Below are 23,830 nucleotides of genomic sequence, written 5' to 3' on the forward strand. Positions count from 1 at the left end.
GAAGGTAAAAAGATTTCAGTTTTTCTGCCCTTAAATGAAATATTCATTTTTGAACCATAAGATTTATCTAAGATCAACTACATTATAAATGATTTTTTTTGTTTTGCTGGTTTCAGATGCAGTAGCTTAAGAAACTGTACATCAAGAAACTTGATATTTGTTTTGGCAACTACTTGGCCAAAACAAATTTCCAAGAATAACTTATGTGAACTGAGAACAGTAAGTGTGTGTGTATGTGTGCGCGCACGCGAGTATCAAAAGTAAAGGTAAAGGTTCCCCTCGCACATATGTGCTAGTCGTTCCTGACTCTAGAGGGCGGTGCTCATCTCCATTTCAAAGCCGAAGAGCCAGCACTGTCCAAAGACGTCTCCGTGGTCATGTGGCTGGCAGGACTAAACACCAAAGGTGCACGGAACGCTGTTACCTTCCCACCAAAGGTGGTCCCTATTTTTTCTACTTGCATTTTTATGTGCTTTTGAACAGCTAGGTGGGCATTCGAACCGCTGAACTGCCGACCTTTTGATCGACAAGCTCAGCATCTTAGCCTCTGAGCCACCATGTGCCAGTGTCAAAAGTAAGCATCACTAAATCCAATGGAACTCAATCCCAGTTCCAAAAACATGGAACTCTTAAGTTAAAACACATAAAACTGCAGTATAAAATTATTTAATTATCTGAATTGCACATATCCTCCTTGAATGATTCCTCTCTCTGCATTATTCCTCTACCTACCAAGTTGTGCATTATATACTAAAAACAGCTCAAATAGGAAGAAGCACTTTTAAAGTGTAGGTGCAATTCAATTATTTACAGCCTGATGCATCTTTGAAGGATGTGCCTGAAAAAAACTGTGTTTGGTGATATGAATAATCCACCTACAAATACAAATGAAAACAGAACTAATACCAACCTTGGGAGATACAACTTTTATTAGCTCATTTAAAAAACGAAACTTCCCTACTTCACTATGAAATCTGCGCCCACAGTTCTTCATACAAGCTTCCAGCACCTGAAAGTCAAGCAAACAGACATGAGATAAGTATCACAAATCAGGATGGGTCTACCTAAAAGAAGTCCTCCAACTTGTCTCCAAAAAGTCACAGGTTGCCTATGAAATCACTTAATGGTATTTATACCATCAGGGTTTCATGTAAGACAAAAGTGGATAATGTTTTCTTCTAAGAATCCCATTCCTTCAGGGATAATCTGTTGGGGACCTCCTTGTGAAGAGGGCCAAAGACAGTGCACATGGAAATATGTTCCCCTAACTAAGAGCTTTAAATACATCAATAGCTTTTCCCACCTCTTCTAAATCTAACATTGATTTTTTTTCTCCAAGCAGCAGCTTGCAGAGAAGGCAGTGTGAAATGACATTTTGATATGGTCATAAGAACTGTGCATGGATCTGTAAGAATTGAAGTGCCCAGAGAAATCCCTTTTTTATGACGATCGTCTATGACTGTCTCAGTTGTGGACACTAAAAGAGTTAATAATATGGATGGAGTAATATTAGATAACTAGGTGGAAATAATGTAACTCCAAAGAATAGAGTATGTAACCCATTCAGAGTTAATTTACTGGGTCAGAAGACTACTTTTTATATTACTATAGAAACAGTGATCCATTTTCACTGGCCTAGCTAAGCATGTTATGGAACATAGCCCATAAGTCACACAATTCAGCAATATGAAATGAAGATACCAATTAGACATTATTAAACCATTTTAATGCATTATATCTCAGGAAAACACACGTTTTACATCTGGAAGAACTTACTTCTGACCTTCCAGGTTGTTCATTTAAGAAAGAGGACTGAATTCGTATCAGCCCACAAGACTTAACAGATAGTTGCTCAGGCTATCCTTTCCTAGCTAATGCCAACTAAGTCAAGTTTAGACATAACCACTATTGTATATTCTTATACTTTACTTCAAAATCATAAAGAGTAAAACCTTTTGTAAGCAAGATGTTAAGGCAAACATAGTCTAATCCTATACATTTCCTCGTAAGTGAAGCTAGTATTGAGAACTCTGTTCCATAGTTAAAAAGATAGAGAGAAATACAATAAGAAAAATAATCTAAAGTTTGCCACGGAAGAGGCTTATTTATTTATTAGTTCGATATATGCCGCCCTTCTCCGGAGACTCATGATGCCTATCTGCACAATAATATATAGACTTGCATAGCTTATTCTGCATGCATAATAATTTTTCTGTGCAAAAGAAAGCAGTTCTGAGCACAGAATTTCAAATTTGTGTAAGAGAAGCAAAAACTGTTCCCACAAGAAACTTAACATCTGAGGGGAAATTTAACATGTATTAGAATAAGTAGCTTAAATTAAAACACATATTTATCTGGGTGAACAGTGACAGACCAGGAAAAGAAGCAACTTCTTTTACAGAGCTGCTGACAGGTAAAGAGGCTGTGACCATCCTGGATCTGAAGCACCTCTTCCACTTTGCACCTGAATACTGCACACTAAAATGGCTGGATTCAAATATATTAAGCCAAAATAACTCTGCTTTGGTAAACAAGTCATATTGATCTAGTTCCCACATACTGTAAACCTTGATGGATGGTGGTTGCCTATTTGTCAGGTTGCTTCCCTATCAGATTTATAGGTTTTCTCAAGATGCAGCTGTTTATCAAAGTCTTCCTCGTCCCTATCATGGGACCCTCACCTTTTGGGACTCTGTTATTTTTTCATCAGCCTCAAGCACTCTTCCTAACCTTGCCTGTCAATTCCCTGCCGGTTGCCAGATCAACCAAGAATCTTGTGACACATAAAGAAGACAGTCCCTCCTAAGAAAGCTTATGGAATAATAAATGTTTTAATATCTAAGATACACTAAGACTCTAAGTATTTATTGGTTCGATTTATATGCCGCCCTTCTCCAGAGACTCAGGGCGGCTTACAATGCGTTAAGCAATAGCCTTCATACTTTTGTATATACCTGCTTAGTAGGGCTTTCGGGGGGCCCTAAGCGGTGTTCTTTTTTTAAACAAAATCAGCTTATTGCCCCCACAAACCGGGTCCTCATTTTACCTACCTCGAAAGGATGGAAGGCTGAGTCAACCTTGAGCCTGGTGAGAATTGAACTCGCAGTAATTGCAGGCAGCTGGCAGCTAGCAGGCAGCTGGCAGTGTGCGAGCTGCACTGGCTCCCGGTGGCCTTCCGGGTGCGCTTCAAGGTGTTGGTTATCACCTTTAAAGTGCTCCATGGCATAGGGCCTATCTTCGAGACCACCTGCTGCTACCGACGACCTCCCATCGACCCGTGCGCTCCCACAGAGAGGGCCTCCTCAGGGTGCCATCAGCCAAACAATGTAGGCTGGTGACCCCCAGGGGGAGGGCCTTCTCTGTGGGGGCACCTACCCTCTGGAATCCCCCAGAGATAAGGAGAATCCAAGACCTCAGTGCCTTCTGCCGTGCCCTTAAAACCCACTTTTTCCAGCAAGCCGGACTGGCTTAAGAAGAAATTTTTAAATTTTTTAAATGTTTTAATTGGTTTGTGATTTTTAAATTTTTGGGCCAAATCTATATATATTTTAATTGTTCTTAATATTTGTAGTTTATGTTCTTAATTCTGGCTGTGCACTGCCCTGAGTCCTTAGGGAGAAGGGCGGTATATAAATTGAAAAATAAATAAATAAAATAAAATAAAATAAATAAGTACTACTTTAACAGCAGCAGTTTAGTCCACAGGCTCTTGTATTATGATTCAATGAGACAATTTTCCTTACTCTAAATAACTCTTTGTAGCACCACTGATAATTCTACTTCATGAAGATATTAATCTGCATGCAAATCCAGAATTTCAAAAGAGAGGTAAGGAAGACCTACTGTCAAGGCCTGGACTGCTTCCCATTCCTGTGGTGACTGGATTTTATGAGCTAGCAATCTAACAGCAATCTGTGGACTGAAATAAATAGGTTACTAATTTAAATAGCATTCCCCAAGTACCTGGTCACCTACAGAGAAAGATAGGAGACCATTGTTCTTTGTCCCTGAAAAAAAAATTATCTCAAATTTGAGAGAAGATAGAAGAGAGAGAGAGTGTACTAAGACTAAACAGGAGAAACAATCTGTGATTATTTCAGATACTTCTGCTTATTCACACTAAGGTTTGGGAAATATAGAACAATAGAAAATGTTCCATTTTCATAGTTCCCGCTGCAATATGCAGCAATCTCATTTTCAAAGTACTATTTTTAAATATAAACATTAAATCTCACTTCAGAGAGGAAAAAGAGAAAGCTAGAATTTCCAAGATTTATGATGCAAAAACAACAGAGTGATCATCGGTATGTCAACTTCTCAACCCGATGTAGTTTTATAAAATGACACAGACAAGGATGCAGTCGAAACAAGGCCTCCAAATTCTCTACCAGGGTTGTGTTGATTGTTTCAGCAGGGTTCTAGGTATTGTGCCAAGAAAAGGCAGCCATCTTGGACCAACCCAAGGCAAACTCTTTAAGGACTGGGGAAGGCTGTTTTAACACCCTTCATTTCCTCAATATTGGAAAGATAACATTTTCCAGTCATTCCAACTGCTACCATTTATTACATTTGTCGACAGAAATCTACTTTTCCCCTAGAACCATTTAAATCCCACACATCCCTGGATTTAAAACCAACCTCCCAGCCATATTAATTGTGGTACTTTGTCTCACATCCTATAAAAAAATATTTCCTGCAGTTTTCATGTTTGAGAGTGCAAAGTACAGGTGGTCCTCGACTTACAACCACAATTGGGACTGGAATTTCCATTGTTAATAAGCAAAGTAACTATTAGATGACTTGTGCCTGTTTTCACAATCATTTTTGCTACGGCTGTTAAGCAAATCACATCAGTTGTTAAGCAAATCTGGCTTCCCCCATTGACTCTGCTTGTCAGAAGCCGGCTGGGAAAGACACAAATGGTGATCATAAGACCCCAGAATGCTGCAACTGTCATAAATGCATTCAATTGCCATGAGCCCAAATTTTGATCACGTGACCATGGTGTGCTATGACAGCTTTAAGTATAAGGACTGGTCATTAGTCACTTTTTTCAGTGCCATTCTAGCTTTGAATGATTGCTAAACTAATGGTTGTAAGTCGATGATTACCTCTATTAATAACTATCAAAATCCAAGTATTACATATCACATGAACTGTATTAGGATCAAATCCTGCAGCTTTCCAAAAAAATTCCTTCTTCAATAAAACCTTGTGATGCAGTCTGGATAGTTTTGGATACGAACCCTTCAAGTTCTTTATTGATCTGATCACAGAAGCCAATAATATACTCCCAATCTTCCTGTCTATTCAAGGGGTTGGTGGCTTTGTCTGGTTAAAAAGAAAAAGCAAAGGTGTTAATGATGGTTTAAAAAAATAATAATCTCAAAACTACCTTCTGATTTGAAGCGGTTGGTAAGTAATATGCTAGTACACTTATTTCCCTTTCTCTTTCAGAAAGGCCTTGGGAAAAACAAAAGCATTTCAAAAAACATAGTGATTAAGAACCAGGGATATTAGCTCCAAATCCATAATAATCATGAAAACTTACTGGGCGACCTTGTGCCTGTCTTTTAGTCCAAACTATCAATCACAAAAACTAGAAAGGGATGCTATGTATAGCCCGTTGAGCTTCTACAGCAGGGGTCCCCAAGCCCCAATCCATGGATTGGCACCAGGCCGCAACAGGCCAGAAACTGGGCCGCGCAAAGAAGCAGAGCCCCACTCATGGGATGCAGGCAGCATGGGAAACCATGCCCCCTCCAGTCTGTGGAAAAACCCCTCTCCACAAAAGTGATCCCTGGTGCTCAAAAGGTTGAGGGGCTGCTGTTCTACAGGAAAGGCAGGACATAAATATAACAAATAAAGGGAAATAGTGGATCAGCTGCCTGAAACAGCTCACGCAGCTGATTTAGAAGTTGTTCCCCATTTTCCAAACACCTGAGGATGTGAAACTGATTGCTTCATTTTCTTCCCACCAAAGCAAACCATTGAGCATCAACATGCATGAAGAGACTGCCCGAGTAGCACCCAAGGCAGTGATGCAAGCCCTTCAGAGGATATAACTGCTTCAAATATTTGAAAATGAAGTGCTTCACATTGACTTCCATGTGTCTTGAAGTGCTTTTCTTTCAGTGCTTTATACAATATTCAACAGCATTTGCCACAGCACACACACGTATCCGCCTACAAAAAATATTAGCAAGAAATCACTTCCCAAAAACATCTTTCTCTGAGATATAGAAAACTAGCTGGAAGTTGTTTGAGATCATTTTTTTAAATAAAAGAGTTATATATGTACAGAGGAAGAAAAAAAACACCACCACCAGGTGCTTCCAGGATTTTTGTTCTGTCACAGCTGGCATCTGAGGGGCATCAATACACCTATTAAAATGTTTCCTGGAGAAACTAGCCTTTCTTCCCTACCTCATTTTCTTTTCCCCCAGTAATTTTAATTTTTTTTAAAAAAATGAATGTTGGATGAATGCTGGAATGTTGTAAAGCAAAGCACTAGCCTCAAGTATAACCTGAATTTTCAATGACTCCAATCAAGCCTCCAGAAGCACTTTTACAAAATAAAACTGTGGGTGGCTATAGCCCAGGATTTTGATAGAACTGCCATGGGTAGGATCAATTTTGAGAGAATGCATACAACCACCACCTTCAGAATTGTATACGTGACCATGGACTTTCAAAAATTAGGGGCCCCTAGTGTGTAGCGAGTAGGAGAGGCAACACCAATACAGACAGGATATTCCACCTGAAATTAATTAATTAATTAACTAATTAATTAAGTTGATGGTGACTGGCTGACCATTCTTTTTAGTTATGTTATGTGAATGTCATACTGGTGTTGAGTCAATCAATTGGGGCAAGATAAAATTTTGTAAAAAATAAATATACAAAGTGAAAAATCCTGGATCGAGGTAATCAGCCGCCTGTTTAAATGGGAGCCTGGCTGAATGAACAGGCAAACGTTAGACATGCCACTACAGAATCATGTGCTTAACATCTTTTTTATCATTACCCAACCCGGCACATAAGCTCAAGAAATCTCTGTGATGTGTGGATTTAAAAAGAGGCTCGGAAAACATCTGAAGCTATGTAGCTGCAAGGCCCATAAAACATATCCAATGACTTTGGCAGGAAGTGTAATCAATCTCTGGTGAGATTTGCTAAAATCCAGAAAATCTCTCTGTTTTTTTAAACAGATTCCAGGCAGGAGGGATCTTTTGGAACACTCCAAGGTCCCTGTATCATAAGAGTTTAGCCTTGGCCTGCAGAAACCTTATCTACTACTGGTATTTGATTTTTTTTCTATACTGAATGATATCCATTAGACAATATCAACTTGCCCTATAAACTTTGAGAACTCACAGGACATAAGAAGTCCATTATGTACAAAAAAAGGGAAAAGCTATAGTCATCGCAAACCTTATGTTACTGTGGGTAAAACAAGAAATATTTAATATTATGAGCAAGCAAATTATAATGCGGATACCTGTGATTTAAAGGTGCCTTCCTAAATTACAAAAAGACGACTGAGCAGTAGTCAATCCTAAACTCGAAACATAATTGACATTTCATGTTCAAATGCAGAAAACCCGTAATAAAAGAAACCAATTCTAAGTAACTGTGGTTTCAAAAGAGAATTGGCACTGAAAACCAGACCATGAATACAGAACAGAGACATACTGTTATCAAGTCTGCAGAATGTGATCATTTAGGAGAAACTGAGTCAATTCATGATAAGGCAGGGCTTTTATTCCAGAGGGAGATGAAAACAGAAGAGAGGGATTTGGGAGCTGTGGGTGGAAGGACAGTGTCTGAGGAAAACTTCAAATCCTAGTCCTAGAAAATCTCCATCAGTCAAAGTGAGAGGTTTATGAGTATATATTTAATGCAGGTAAAGCAAGGATTTGACAGCCCATAGTTATTTTGTGATATTAAGAGAATCTCATTATAAACCATTTTAAGTGATTTAAATGGTTACATTTAGTTCAAGTCTTTGTTTAAACACTAACAAAGTTATTATGTTGTTCTATATCTTCCTTCAAATCCACCTATTTATATTGCCTCATATACATCATGAAATACAGGAGAAAAAATAATTTAAACACCATGAAACAATTTGGTGATGGCAGCAAAAGTCACATCTCCTTTGGAGATTAATGGGATTAAATTTTAAGCATGAAGAACAAAATCTTAAGGAAAAAAAAACAACACAGCCTCAAGAAAAGCATATATACCTAATCCTGGGCCTTTTAAGAGAATAATTGTGAATGAAATTAGTATTAACTGGAAGCACACAAAAAACAAGCAGGTATCATGTCTATGCCAGAAAAATTATTTAAAGGGATCACAATTTTTTTTACCTCTTTTTGCTCTTCATTTGCTTATTTATTTTAAAATTTCAATATTAGAACATGGATGCAATGAATCCAAAAGCGTTTTTGTTTTAAAAATACCATAGTGTTTTTGTACACTCCCTCCACATAGCTTTAGTGGTCACAGCAACAGGTTTTGGATGTGTAACAATATCATCTACATGTTTTCTGAATCGGAATTCAGGACAAAATAACTTTGTTCAGTTATACAAAGAGAAGCTCCAGTACATATTAAACAGTTCTGCTGAAAACACCGGACAGCTTTGAAGATGACTTGAGAAAAACTGTGTTTGGTGAATATAACTCTCTCATAACATTAAAGCATGGCTTCTCTCTTCTTATTTCCTTCCCTGTCCAGTTACTGATTTCTCCTTTCCCATCTCCGTCCAGTTTAGTTTCCCCTCCTCCCATCTTTCTCTTGCCTTCCAGTGCAGCAACTGTTCACCCAATTTCCATTCTGCTTTTTTTCTTCTTCTTCTTGGCTGCTTCTGCTGGAAAAGAGGAGGAAAATGTGGGCACGTGTCTTATGTCACAGTGGTTTGTGGGTGAGAGGCAGAATATTTGATGTTAGGAGATTTTATTAATTAAGTGAGGTAAATTATTTTATAAGCGATGAATTTTAATCAGACATTCTGTTTTTGTCATAGCCATAGCTTTTTTGGAGTGTTGTTTCCAACACAGAAAAAGTGTGAACCAGAATTCAATATTGGTTTAAAAGGAACTATGGTAAGGTAGAGAAACTGGGCATCTTTATACATCTTTCCTTTTCTCTTTAATCTTTGAAGTCAGTAATTATTTTCTAGTTTAAAAGGAATAAGGAATGCCAAAGAAAATTATGTAAACATTTTTAGTTAACATAATTTAGTTATCAAAAATGAAGTTATGAGAATATGAAAAACATTCATTCGCTTTTAATCTAGTGAATTCCTATTCCAATTACAATCCAAAATTATTTGCCAGTAATTAGAAATCCAAATAAAGGACACTTTGTTAAAAAATGAAATATTTAAAGTAGGCAACACAGACTAGCAGCAGTAAAAGAACAATTAATACTTGATGTCAGAGTCCAATACAGATGTTGGACTCTGACCAGTGGTGGGCTGCCCCCGGTTCGGACCGGTTCTATAGAACCGGTAGTAAAGCCAGTGGGAGGCTCCGCTCACCAACCCCGATGTCATCAGGAAGCTTCTGCGCTACCCGTTGCAAACCAGTAGTAAAGGTAAGTAGAACTCACCCCTGACTCTGACATCAAGTATTTTCTTAAGAAAATATGAACAATATATTTGTGATCTTTATTTGTGCTAATTGGTTCACATATATACATTATAATACTTTAGATTATGCGAAGCATTAACACCTATTTCCATGTTTGACTTGAACTAAAAAAGACTTGCAATCTGCTATTTTAAGTCCCACCTTAGGCATGGAAGCCAGCTGGGTAACTGGGCCAGGTACACTCTCTCAACCCAACTCACCTGACAGGATTGTTGTTGTGGAATAAACAGGAAGAAGTATAAGGCATGTTTGCTGCCTTGGTAGTCCTTGATTTACAATAGACTTACAAAGTTACAATGGCACTGAAAAAAGTGATTTATAACCGTTTTCGTTGCAGCATCCCCATGATCACGTGATCAAAATTCAGATGCTTAGCGACTGGTTCATATTTATAAATTTTGCAGTGTCTCAAGATCATATGAACAGCTTTTGTGACCTTCTGAGAAGCAAAGTCCACGGGGAAGCCAGATTCACTTAACAACCATGCCATGATTTCCTTAACAACTTTGGCATGAAAGGTCGTAAAATGGGGCAAAACTCACTTAACAAATATCTCACTTAGCAACAGAAATGTTGGGCTCAATTGTGTTCGTAAACTGAGGACTACCTGTGATAAAGGTGGGATTAAAATAAAAGAATCCTAAGAGGAAAGAGAGGGACTGGTGTGGGAACTAGAAAGTTTTTTTTTAATCAAGTGGAGTTTTCTCAAATTTATTCTTTCTTCCTATCAAAATCAATGACAGTAAATTTTCTGTCAACTCAAAGCAAGTCAGAGCTGGTCCAACAAATGATACTTACGTTCCAGTATCTGCCTCCTGAGGCCTACCCAATAAAGGAACTTCCATCTTAATCACTCTACCATGACACAATATATAAAAGGAGTGATAAAGAATATTGGCTAATGCTGAACAATGTAAGTTCATGCCTTCCAACCCCATTTTTACAATACATTTGCTATGCAGCCTTAAAAATGATAAAGCAGTTTTTGAGTTAAGAATGCCAATTTGGTGAATACCTGGACAAAACCATGCAGGGTTTTCTTCTTTGCAACAATACAAAACCAGTTTGCAATTGCTTTTCCCCCAGAATTGTCTAACCTACAGCTTTATTATTCTCTGGTGATTTGATCTCCCATTCAAGTACTAACAGGCAAACAATTATCTCTTAGCATCAGACTTCTGTCTGCTAGAATAACAGCATTAATCTTTTTTCACTTTGACATAATGTATGTGAAGCATTTGGAGCAAACTAAGGACATACCACATGCAGGCAATGCACTTCAAAGTCTACCAAGTGCCACAATCTACAAGATTAATAACAGTAAGGCTATCAGTCACTGGGAGTAACAATTGAAAAAGGTACTGTCATGTGGTATTACTTGTTGGCTTTGCAGAAGTACCTATCGCTACTGTGACAAATAGAATGCTGAACCAGACCAGGCTTTGGTCAAACTAACCAAAACTCTTCTTGGATTCTTAAACCTCTCATCCATTTGTTCCCCATCCTTATGCCATTTCTACAATTTAAAATATGTCTGGAAGAATGATGTAATTTGAATATATGTTGAACAGGTAAAGATAAAGGTTTCCCTGTCCAGTCATAGCTGTCTCTGTGGTGCTCATCTCCGTTTCTTGGCCAAGGTAGTCAGCATTGTCCCAAGACATTTTCCGTGGTCATGTGGCCAGCATGGCTATACATCAAAGGCACATGGAACACAGTTATCTTCCCACCAAAGTGGTACCTATTAATCTACTTGCATCTGCATGCTTTTGAAGTACTAGGTGGGCAGGAGCTGGGGCAGGAACGGGAGCTCGCCCTGTTGTGGGGCACTCAGGTTTCAAACCCAGGCTGTCAGTTTTCCAGCTGACAAGCCCAGTGTCTTTAACCAGAGCCAATGTGCCCCCTTCTATGCTGAACAGTAAAACAGAATTTACTTAGAAAACTTGAAAATGCAAACCCGTAGAAAGCCCAAGAGAAATATTGTAGTTATTTAACAGAAGAAAATGCACATAGAATATTTTATTTTCCCCCTCTTAAAAACAAATCACTTCTTAATGGAGCCAAACCGCAGGAGCCTTCAACTATTGCCAATGCAACTTAGAGTTTCTGTTTAACTGAGTGTGTATATTGTGTATTGAAATGCCCGGTCTTATTGCAACAGGCAAAACATAACACCGCACTGGCAGTTCAATGTAGAAAGGGGGTAAAAAGGATTTATTTCCAGTAGCATTTAAAAACTGTACAACAGACTCTGAAAAGAGCTAGATAGGAAATTACAACACTAGAAAATTGCGACAAGGTCAAAATCAGTACTAATGTGTAACTTACAAATAAGTGAATGGAAAGAGGAGATGAATAAGAGGATAGTAGAAATAAAGTACTGTATATATTTCAGGAAATGGGATCTTTTTATAACAAATTAAAGTGAAGGGGAAAAATGCAATTTAGGTATATTCTAAAGTAAACGAATTAAAAAATACAGGTAGTTCTTGATTTACAACCATTTGTTCAGAGACCATTTGAAGTTATGATGGTGCTGAACAAAGGGACTTATGACTGGTTCTCAAAGTTCCAGACAATGCAGCACCCCACAGTCACATGAACAAAACTGAAGGGTTTGGCAACCAGCTTGCACTTATGACTAGTTGCAAAATCCTGCGGTCACAGGACTGCCATTTGCGACCTTCCCTGCTGCCTTTTCCACAAGCAAATTCAATGGGGGAAACTTGGCATGAACGATCACAAGTCTTTCACAAGGCCTCTCTGACCCTCCTGCAAGCACTCCTGCACAGGCAGACTCCCTTCACTTCCCACTTAATGACCTACACTACTGGAGTTATCACAACAATCAGGAATGCTTGGAATGTCGTCTCTAAGCGATGCGGTCACATGATGACCACATCGCTTTATGACCGCATCATTTAGCAATGGCAATTCCGGTCCCAATTGAAGTCCTAATTTGAGGACTGCATGTGTCTGTCCTAAAGGATAAGCTCCACTAGCCCAAATTATACAGATGATCTAATTTGTAACCCACGGAATATTATAATGATTTGCATACTGCCAGAGAAGTAAATAACACCTTGTCCCAGAGAAGAGGAACTGCTCCATTTTTAATTAAGGGCATTTCTATAGCTACAAGGAACAACACACCAAGCTCTTGGATCAGAAGGAACCAAAAGGCCGGATTACAAGAGGCAAACTGGTCCAAAGCTTGAGGTGGGCGGAGGTAAATAACCACCAGCAGCGACCCCTCAGCTCTCCCTGGGCTTCCTTTAATCCCAAGAGCCGGGCTGTCCACTTGATGAACCCTTCGAGGCAACAGAACAGCCCCGCCACAGCTTTTCAACCCGGTCCCGCCGCCGTTTCCAGCCCCGGATCCCCGATGCTGAGCCGATCAGGTTCAAAGCCAGCCGGCTCTGTCTGTCGCCCTCCTCCACCCGCTCAGACTTCCCCTCCAGGGCTGGTCATGATCCCCCCCCCCCATTCGCCTTCCTCTCCAGCGGTGCAAACGCTTCCCCACCTGCCTTTCACCCGCCCGCCACCCATTCCTAACGCGCCTTCCTTCCCAGGCAAGGCAAGACTCCAGCCGCCTCGGCCGCCGCCCCCCCCCCACCCCACCCTTGCCCAACGGCAGGAAAGAGGGCAAGGGTTACTCACTCAGCCAGGACTCCAAGCTTTCCCCTTCCGCCTCCGCCATGTTGCCGGCTGGCTCGGAGACTCCGCCCCCCGCCCCCTCCGATCAGGTTACGCCACGGCTGCGCCGAACCGACCAGGCACCGCCTAACCCTCGGAAGGTGGGGAGAAGGCAGTCGGGGTGGTTGGTGGGGGGGAGAAGGTCCGCGTCTCGTCCTTTCGCAGCGCCCTCTGGCGGCGGGCGCCGCTCACTACTTCATTTTCTGTGACCAGGTAGTCTTTATTCTTGCTAGCATTGACATTCCCGCATCTCCGGTTCGCTTGTGCCGTCGCCTTTTCAAGTATGTCGGGTGTGGTTGAAAAAAAAAATATTCTACTTAATAAGAAAAAGCAGAAAGATTTCCTCTAAATCCCTGCTTTCCGCCCTTGGCAAATTAGACCCCAAAACTGATAATAAAAATCAAGATTGTATGTCCTGTTTACTGTAGGACAAATTCAGCAGATTATCTTAAAACTGCTTTTAAAAAATTATTTTTTTAATAAAATTCCACCTATATAACGTAACGATCCTAAAAGGCCACAATTTTTCTTCAAGATCGCAACCCAGCTTACATAAAGCCGTCCTTCTATATGAGAGACATTCCTAGGAAAATAAAATAGAATAAATTGTAATCCAGAGGTTTGTTTGCTGATATACAGGTGCTTTGTGATTGGCCACGCCTACCATGGCAACTGTGTTGTAAGAATTTGCAGTCATATATTCTTAAGATTCCAAATGTGCACTCTGACTCAAAAAGTTGAGATCCCAGGCATATGTACCACTGGCTCTCTTGCTAAAACAATGAAAGATTTAATAGATCTTCATCTCTATAAGGATTTAGAAGAACCTGTGTGGACCCATCCACCCGCATGAAATATTTTCTTAAGATTTTCTTAATCAGATGCCTTCTCGAATTTTGCATTCAGGCTTTTAAGACCATAACTCCATTGTCTAACTTTCCCACCACTGGCATTTATTAGCATTTTTACAGGACACAAATTTCTATCTCACTTTAGTATTTTAATTTTTTTTTAATTATTTAAAAAAGTTATATAATTAATGAAAGAAAATGGTAGAACAAATACAATAAAATGATATTAGAACAAAATAAAAAGAAGACTGAAATTTAGCAATATGATAAGACAAATGTCTATGAGAACAAGGTTTATCACTGTTATTTTTTTGACTGCCAATGCTACATCCTATTTGTAAATTTGGTAGATATTATTCAGTTATGACAACCAATACTTGCTTGTCCTTTTTGTTGTAACAGCCTGTTTTTCCAGGTACAAATCTTTCCAATTCATATTAAAATAATATAATTGTTCAATAAAAAAAATCATTTTTAAAAAATCAATTGTTTCTATGGGACAAATAGCCCTAAGGGAAGAATGGAAGAAGTTAGTTTGAACAGGCTCTGAGATGGTCTTCAACTGCCTTCCCCAGTTTTCTTCTATACTAGCCAATGATAACTCATATTTAAAGCCATCTGAACTAAGGGATTAACACACTTCAGTTTGTACTGTAGCCATGTTCTTCTTTTTCCAGCGTATTCCAGCTAGTGCAGGGTCAGTTTGTACTGTAGCCATGAATTCCATAACTCTATAGGGTATCAAGTGAAGTCTTTTCTTTTCCTGAATCCCCTTTCCAATTTATTGGATAACCCCAAATTCTTAATTTTAAGCAGAAAGTGAAATTTCGTACTCCTTTTTTTCCCTCCTACAACTAAAAATAAGAACTAAGTTTTGTGAACATTCACAAAATGTTCAAGATTTTTCTCGGACTGTTTGTAATTTTAGTCATCACTTTCATTTATTTATTCATTGTTCTTTTCTGCACTCTTTCCAGAGTCCTTTAGTGATGGGCAAAAACACACCGTTTTCACCTCCCTCTGGAATAAATACACTCTGCATACCAACTACCAAACTACCAAAACTGATCAGGCTAAAGGTGGCTTACAAAACACAAGCATTTGGCACGGGCTGTATAGCGTTCCATGGTTTTTCGAGAGCGAACTCCCCGCAACCATAGGGCAAACTATGGCAAAGTAGCAACGACGAGTCTTTATTCCTAGCGTGGCCCAACCTCCCACAGTACGGCGCCTTCCAAAGAGGGTGTGAGGGTTACAACTCCCGCCGCTTGGCATTTTGGGAGCTGTAGTTCCAAGTTCCATCCCAGCCGACTTGCTCAGTTGCGTTTTCCCTAGAACCGCTTTCTTTAGGTCAGTGTTTCTCAACCTTGGTAGCTTGAAGATGGGTGGACTTCAACTCCCAGAATCCCCCAGCCAGCGCACACACCAAGAAAGGAACGTTAGCATATCCAGCTGTCTCAACAGGAATAACCCTCTCCGTTTAAGCACGTTAAAAAGCAAAGAAGGAATCGCCCGCCTGGTTTTTTTTTTTGGCAGAACTTCCCCGCTGATGGCTACGTCACAAAGGCTCATGGAATGGAGGTGGGGGAGAGCTCCTTCCCCGGAAGGCCGTTTCCAGAGCAACGGAGCTCCTCCCCCTGGCGGTCCTTTGGACAGTCCTCGATGAGGTCCTGAAGGAAGATGGCGTCCCCCGTGATGGAGAAAGTGGGGCGCCTGGTCCAGCAGCTCCGTGGCTCTCGGAAGCTCTGGCTCCCCGGGTAAGGAAGGGAGGAGCAGCAAAGAAAGTGAAAGGCTTGAGACGGTGCCATGCAATGGAGAGAGGAGGGTTGGATTTCATTTTGGTTCCCTAACCAGAATGACAATTTAGCATTATGGCTCCTCGCAAGCAGCATGCATGCCAGGCGGGAAGGTGTATAGAAACGGTGGGAGGAAATCCTCAAATGCCTTCTGTGAAATTAAAATTAAATTACCCTCGTCTCCTAACGTGGCCACAATCATGCAATGTTCTGCAAGTGGTTTGCGTGGCTTCTTCCTTTTCCCCTTTTAACCTTTTCAAGGTCAGCCAAGTAGCATGCAATACCTAAACCAGAGGTCTTCAAACTTGGCAGCTTTAAGACTTGTGGACTTCAACTCCCAGAATTCTCCAGCCAGTTATGCTGGCTGGAGAATTCTGGGAGTTGAAGTCCACAAGTTTTAAAGTCCACAAGTCTTAAAGCTGCCAAGTTTGAAGACCTCTGGCCTAAACTCATTGGGACCAACTGGGTTTATTTCCGCTCACTTTTGTTTGGGCTAATGTTGGGCGTTGCACACGAGAGACTGGACCAGGGAGATTTGCATCTGAGAAAGGGAGCTTACATGCAGCATTCTAAATTTTCATGTCCTGGAGGTTGAAAATCTCAGTGTTGACAATTGTTTTCTGCTCATCAAATCCTTTGTAGGCTGACTCAAGTCAGGTGGACCCGATACAATCCTACATATATTGATCCAGAAGTGAATAAAGAAAGTTACCGTAAATCTCCAGAGGAAATGTCAGAGGAGGAAAAAAATAAACAGCAGTTGAAAACAATCCAGCCGGTAAAAGCCACCGAATCCAGCATCACCAGTTCTGTGTTTTATGATCCCGCGATCAGGTTTGGGGTTTTTTTTAAATTTTAATACTAATTAATATTAAAAATTACATTTATAATGATACAAACTAAAAATAAAAAATGGTGCAGGAAAAATTATTTAAAAATAGAAAAAGAATAAAAAATAAATAAAATAAAATAATTTATTCAAAAGATAAAAATACATAATTCAAAAGAAATTGATAGAGACAAAACTAAACAAGAACATTAAAAAAGTGAAATAAAAAGGTCAAAAAACAAAAACATCCCTCCTAATTAAATACTGACAAATTGTTTGCAGCAAGTTCAAAATTTATAAGCTTCTACATCTATTTGCAATACAATTGACCTGTCATACTTTATATATTTTAAAGAAAAAATAGTTAACAGGTTAAACAACAAAAAGTTAGAATTCAGAGCCTTCTGTTAATAGTCTGTTTCCTATAAATTACTTGTAGAAAGTTTACAACAGTTTATTTACCACAAATTACCCCAATCATTATCCCTGATTTGTCCAGGATCAAATATCCCCATATGGTTCTTAATAATGAAACTTTTCCTTAGGTTTTTAATTGGGAACTTTCCCAACAATTGCAGCTCATTTCCAAAGTTCATTAGTCTCTGTTGTAAATGTCTCTGTAGAATTCATTGTTGAAAAATTCTCTTTAAAAACACAGCATTTCTCTTGCCAAGAAAGTCCAGTCCATCCTTCATCAATTCCATATTTCTGAATTTTTAGTATTCATATTCCTTTTAATCTTTTGTGGCAGATGTGCATTTTTCAAACCAAGTGCTTTCTTTTTCACATCTGACAGCAGCAGCTCAGGTTCCAAATCAGATTCCAATTAATCATGTTGCAAATCAATCCAACTATTATTTCCTACTTTTGAATATTATCTTGAGTTTGCACAGCCATTGTTGATCCATCCAATTGTTTGTTTATGTTTTCAAATAATATCTATAAGTTGGAGAGTATTAGTTACTTAATATGTTATGGAATCATACTTAGATGATTGAGTACTACAAGTAGTCTTAACTTATGACAATTGGGATCAGAATTTCCATTGCAAAGGAAGGTTGTTAAGTGAATCACACCTGATTTATGACCTTTTTGCCATGCTGTTTAGCCAAACCATTGCAGTTCTTAAGTGCACCACGTTGTCATTAAGTGAATCCAGATTTCCACTCTGATTGTTGGAAGCCAGATGGGAACATTGGAAATGGTGATCATATGACCCTGGAACACTGTAACTGTAATAAATACATAGTGGTTGCCAAGTGCCCAAATTTTGATTATGTGATAAAGGAGGAGGAGGCAGTACAACAGTCATCAGTCTGAGGACTGGCCACAAGTCACTTTTTTCAGTGTCATCATAACTTCAAACATCATTAAACGGATGATTTCAGTTGAAGACTATCACACTTCTGTTTTGTCATTACAGCAGATTCATTAACATGATGATGAAAGGAAGCGATAAAATTTTGGCACGTACCCTCATGAATCAGGTACAATTTATGTTTCACATGCTTTTCCTTGATTATTGCCCATATGGGAAGGAAATAATATTCCTATTTCATGGTTACATTAAAAAGTGCTTATCCTTCTTTTAATAATTTATTGCATATTCAGTTATTTCCTTGGTTTGCTTATTACCAAATGTCAAAAGAATCATAAATTATATGTAGGTCCCTGATAATGCACCATATTTTTAAACCTGCCTTTCAGAATTATTGTGGAAGCAGGGTCGGAATTTTTCTAAGGCCTTTTTAATTTTCTTTTTTTTAAATAATTTTTATTGCTTTTAAAAGATGACAGGAAAACAAAAAGACAAAAGTAACAAAAAACAAAGATACAGTACATTATCAAAAAAAGCCATAACAAGTGCTTAAAAAGTAAGAGAAAGAATACAGAAACAAATAGAATGTATTGTACAATTGTACAGTATATATAATTATCTAAAAAAAACATATAAGTGTATGCATGTGTGTCACTGTATATTCATTCTAATTTATAATTATGCTTTTTAAGGCCATTTTGATAGACAGTATAATTTTAGAAGTCAATAGCTTTGAGAACTGAGAAAATCTTTGTTACATCTAGTAGCCAAGGAGAGGTTGGGGTTTTGATCTTTGAATCTTTCTCAAATGTCATGGATTTGTAAGTTGCATACCCTGTGCAAAACAAGATGTGTTTTGTAACACTGATTAGTGTCCATCTGCATGTAGAAATTAGTTCCATGTTGAATAAATTGTATTGCTGAGTGAGCAATCCTTCCTTTATTTTTGTTTGTGATTAAGACTTTAGAGGCCATTAAAAGGAAGCAACTTGCGAAATATCATGAAGCAGATGAGGAAATGAAAGAAAAAATTGAGTGCAACCCTTACAAAATCTTCCATCAAGCAATCGAAAACTGCCAACCTGTAATTGGGCTTTCAGGTATCATAAGAGGAGGTAAAAAGTATCAGGTAAGGTATAAATAAAGAATGCCGAGTTAACAGAATGCATTGAGTTTTTAAAACCATTATTTAGTGACACTGCCACAATGACCAACTTTGCACATAATACATAGTTATAAATACCAGCTTATAAACCACAATCACCTCCAGCCAAACCAAGCCAAGCCAAAACCAAACAATATGATGGTTTATAAAATAGGTAATGAGTCCTTTAAAGAACTAACACTCTGGTGTCAGGCACATCTAATTTCCTCCAACTCAACCAAGTTGGGTTTGCATGTTTTGTAACTTAAATATGAAATTATAACAGATCAATAGTATAAAAATTCATGGTTCCATTGGGATTCAAGATACTTCTGTTTCCATCTATGGATTGGCAGGGTTGCTGCTGTCAGAAAAAGCAATACTATACTAAATTTGTGCTACATAAATTTTATTGAGACAAAAGTTTACTTGCAATTTTTTTCTTTTGAGTTGCCTTAAAATTGCATGGCATCATTTTCAGTGGACCCAGATTCTTGCATACATTTCTGTATATTTATATATAAGACAAAAAAATTTCTGAGAATTTCCTCTTGCATTTTGAAAAGTTCATAACATTGCGGAAGACAGTCTTCATCCACTTTAGTTCTAAGTTGAGATCCCAGAATTGTTGCACTGATTTATAGGGCCACCCTGATGTTGCTTTGCAACATGTTTTGTATCTGGGTGGCATACCAAAAGCAAACCATAACACATGCAAAATATTCACACAGCATTAAATACTTTTTGTAACAGAACTCTTGATTTCAACATTTTTTTGAAGACAAATATGTAGGTTTGTTGTAAATTTAATTAGCATGCTATGATAGTAAAGTATATTGAACCCCGCCTTTTGCTTTTTTCAGGTACCAACTCCTTTAAAGATTAGTCGGCGGAGATTCTTAGCCATGAAGTGGATGATCACAGAATGCAGAGAAAACAAGCACAGGCGAACATTACTGCCTGAAAAGCTCTCAAATGAGCTGCTGGAAGCCTCCAACAATAATGGCAACGTGATAAAAAAAAAGCATGAGTTGCACAAAATGGCAGAAGCTAACCGGGCCTTTGCTCATTATCGATGGGCGTAAAGAATGTGCTGTTGGATCCAGTGTATGATGACTTAAGGCTTTTGCTACCAGAAAAGACAACTTTTCGTTGTTCTAATTCCATTTGCTTTTCTTTGCATATCACTAATTTGAGCAGAAAATTGCCTGCTTCTCATTCAACTCTCATCAAAGAATATGAGCTGAAGAAAATCAGGGTCCCCCTTTTCAAGCTCACATAGGGAGTGGTTTTGAGTATGTCACGTCCCAAATGATATAAATACAAATCATTGTTTATTTTCAACTCTTGTGTTCATCAATTTCCATTCATGTTTTGGAAAACTAACAAACAAGCAGGTGATTGAAGGCGATCAGAGCTGAAAAATAGTAAAAATGGAAATTTTCTGATTTGTTCCTTGTATATCTCGTGAAGAAAAACCTTAATATTGTAGGTTCTTTGCTGAAAATAACATGAATGAGAGATCAGTAGAATGAATGTCTCTGTTTACATATATGTTATCTCATGGGCAGAATAAATGACACAATTTTTATCCTTAAAATACAATGAGTGGTGGGGGGTTGCCAAAAGTCTTATCTGTCTGCATCCAGTATAATAATTACTATATAGCTTATTCTACCTCATTTCTATTTAAATAACATGTACTGATTTTAAATTATAAACCCCTTATCTACAACACACAAATTCTACTTGTTTGAAATATTTCAAGCTTGCTGATACCTTCTGGAGGTAGCAAGCAAGAATGCCAAACATTTTAATATTTCCATTTATTAATAAAATATATACAACAGATGACCTAAACCTGGTGTAGGAATTACAGCAATAATGAACTTCTTTAGAAGAAGAAAATAAATTACTAGATTAAAACCCTTTTTATTTTTAGGTAACATTAATTTGCTTGGCTGCATTTAGGGGTGATCTGATTTTTTAATCTGTATCTGAGTGGTTTCAGGGGCATCAGCGATACCTAAAGATAAATTATCAAACTGAATTTAAAGTATTATTAGCAACAGAATTGGTTAGATGGAACTAAAAATAGTATTTGGGGGAAAATAATTTGCCTCTGGTAAAAATCATCAGTCACCAAGTCCAGAAGTAAGTTTCTTATACATTCAAAACCCCAGAAATCTCTCTCAGGGTTGGACATAACTTTGTTCCATGGTCAGCCAGTGTAATAGGTGGTCTGAAGTGGTAAATTCCCATTCCCGTAAAAGAAAACTCCAACTTTTACCACAAAGTATATTGTTTTCCTTGAATTAAAAATGGCAAACAGAAATGTGCCTTTATGGGCTATCTTGGAATTATCACATTTAGTCCTTTTCAAAAATTGGAAGATGCTGAGTTTCTAGGTTTTTTTAAGTATAGAATCCCACCATCTTCTCTACTAGCTACTAAGGATTTGACAATTGTGTTGTGAACTTATCAATGATAAGTTAATTTGGGGAATGGGGAGCCAAGCTTAAAAATTTCAAGGCAATTCTTTACTTGGAGAATCTAGATCAGGGGTGTCAAACTCGCGTCGTCACGTGACATATCGCAACCTTTTCCCCTCTTCGCTAAAATGGGGGTGGGCGTGGCCAGCGTGTGACACATCTGGCCCATAGGCTGCGAGTTTGACACCCCTAATCTAGATGAAGGATGAAGTGTATACCATGAATCATTAAATAGGGCCAGAGAGTCATCATCTGAGGAGTTGCATTGTAAGTACCAGTATTCATTGTGGAAAAAGCATATAATTGTTACTATAAATATGTTGCTGCATTAACCTTTTCCTGCAGGCATTTCATGTGTGATTGATTAAATATGAGCCATCTAGTTAGTTTCAGCTCTTGGTAGCCACATAAATTTTCCCTGTATTTGTTCCTAACCTGGTTCTTCAGGTTTTCCAGCAATGCATTCACTGTCACTGTAACTAAGTGGACTTTGCTGAGTGGTGGTCGTTTTCTCCGTCCTTCTATCTTTCCCAGCATTGGCGCCTTCTCCAGAACTAGGTTTTTGCATAATTTGTCCAAACTAGAATTATTTGATTGTGATCATGTGTGCTTCGAATAGAATAGAATAGAATAGAATAGAATAGAATAGAATAGAATAGAATAGAATAGAATAGAATAGAATAATTGGCCAAGTGTGATTGGACACACAAGGAATTTGTCAAAGAATTATGAGAACTCTGTTTTGATTTATTCGATAATCCATTCGTTTTTGGCTATGGTATTCTCAGAAATTATCTCCAATAACCAACCTTCAAAAGTGTCTATGTTCTGCTTCTTCCCCTTTTTCCCTAAAGTCACAGGGAATAGCATTGCTGCACTATTCTGTAAGTTTTGACACATCACAGCATCTGAATATCTTTTCCAATATCTTCATGGTTTGCTCTAGTCTACAACTTATTTCTTATTTTTTGTTTATTTTTCTTGGCTGATCCTAAAAGGCAGAAGAAGATACCTTCCGTATCAGTCAATTCTAAGGTTGATTGTCCTACCTATTGTCATTAGCTTGGTATTCTTTATATTTTAGTTCCAGATTCCTACTGTGCTACTTGACCCTTATTGCTAGAGCTTGTAGATCCTTTGCATTTTTCCTAATCAGAATAGTATTATTAGCATAGTGGAGGTTATTTATGTCTCTTCCTCGAGTGTTAAAAACATATATAGTATTTTCCAATCTAGCTTCCCTCAATAAATATTCAGCATGTAGGTTGAATAAATAAAACAGGAATATGCAGATTTGCCTCGCTCTTTTGCCAGTCTAGAGCATCTGTTTCACCATGTTCAGACCATTTTGTGGCTTATTGATCTGTGAACAGGTTTCTCATGAGGACAGTGAAATGTTTTGGGAGTCCTATTTTTCTAAGCTCATTGCATAGCTTGACACAATCAGCAGACTCAACGGCCTTTCTTTAATCAGTGGAAATACTAATTGCTTTTCAGTATGCTTTGCCTTTCTCAATTATGCAGAGTACATGAGGAATAATGTCTTGTATTCCTTGGCCTTTTCTAAAGCCAGCTTGAATATCTGGCATCTATTTTTCATGTAGCACTCTATATTGGATGTTTTTAAGTGTTATTTCTGTAGCATATCGAATTAGGGATAGTGTATAATAATTGCACGCTGTTAAATCCCCTTTGCTATTGGAATGTAAACTGACCACTTCCAGTCTCCTAGGCATTATGTCAGTTTTCAGATCTGCTGGCATAGCTTTATTTTCTGATTACTTCCCATATTTCTGTCACAATTTCATATGTACACAACCCTATTCTCCCTTTGAAGAGTAAATATCCTCACAATTTTAGTCAGCCTTTGTTCTTTTCTTGATAGTGATAGAGACATAAATGTGTGAAGTGACTATGCTGAAACCCTATTAATGTGATTTGCAAAAATACAGATGTGTCTTACTTAGGAATGGATATCCATTTATCTTTGGAATACAATCTGATTGTCCTGACATGATTGAACTAGCCCATAATCCAGTTGT

At 38.3% G+C, this 23,830-nt stretch overlaps 2 protein-coding genes across 8 annotated transcripts in view; one reads left to right on the forward strand and one right to left on the reverse strand.

The window, feature by feature from the left end:
• Positions 1–14,029, reverse strand: part of GGA3 (golgi associated, gamma adaptin ear containing, ARF binding protein 3) — a 35,648-nt gene extending 21,619 nt beyond the window's left edge. The window contains exons 1-5 of one of the 7 annotated variants that reach the window (XM_060688700.2): positions 13,323–13,390; positions 8,376–8,875; positions 5,247–5,331; positions 3,844–3,919; positions 911–1,009 (exon numbers count right to left, since the gene is read on the reverse strand). In XM_060688700.2, the coding sequence (XP_060544683.2) occupies positions 911–994 (84 nt within the window). In that variant the 5' untranslated portion in view covers positions 995–1,009; positions 3,844–3,919; positions 5,247–5,331; positions 8,376–8,875; positions 13,323–13,390. Of the gene's footprint in view, positions 1–910; positions 1,010–3,843; positions 3,920–5,246; positions 5,332–8,375; positions 8,879–13,185; positions 13,287–13,322 lie in introns of those variants that run through there. The other 6 variants (XM_087887170.1, XM_087887171.1, XM_087887169.1 and 3 more) reach the window with 6 other exon arrangements.
• A 1,489-nt stretch (positions 14,030–15,518) lies between these two features.
• Positions 15,519–23,647, forward strand: MRPS7 (mitochondrial ribosomal protein S7). Its single transcript, XM_087887173.1, has 5 exons — positions 15,519–15,966; positions 16,648–16,839; positions 18,258–18,321; positions 19,114–19,281; positions 20,160–23,647. The coding sequence occupies exons 1-5, from the start codon at positions 15,890–15,892 to the stop codon at positions 20,379–20,381; spliced, it is 723 nt and encodes a 240-aa protein (XP_087743299.1). The 5' UTR covers positions 15,519–15,889; the 3' UTR covers positions 20,382–23,647.
• The last annotated feature ends 183 nt before the right edge of the window (positions 23,648–23,830 follow it).

Source organism: Pantherophis guttatus, chromosome 2 (assembly GCF_059756535.1).
Source record: "Pantherophis guttatus breed Tessera chromosome 2, ASM5975653v1, whole genome shotgun sequence".
In the NCBI taxonomy this organism is placed as follows: Eukaryota; Metazoa; Chordata; class Lepidosauria; order Squamata; family Colubridae; genus Pantherophis; species Pantherophis guttatus.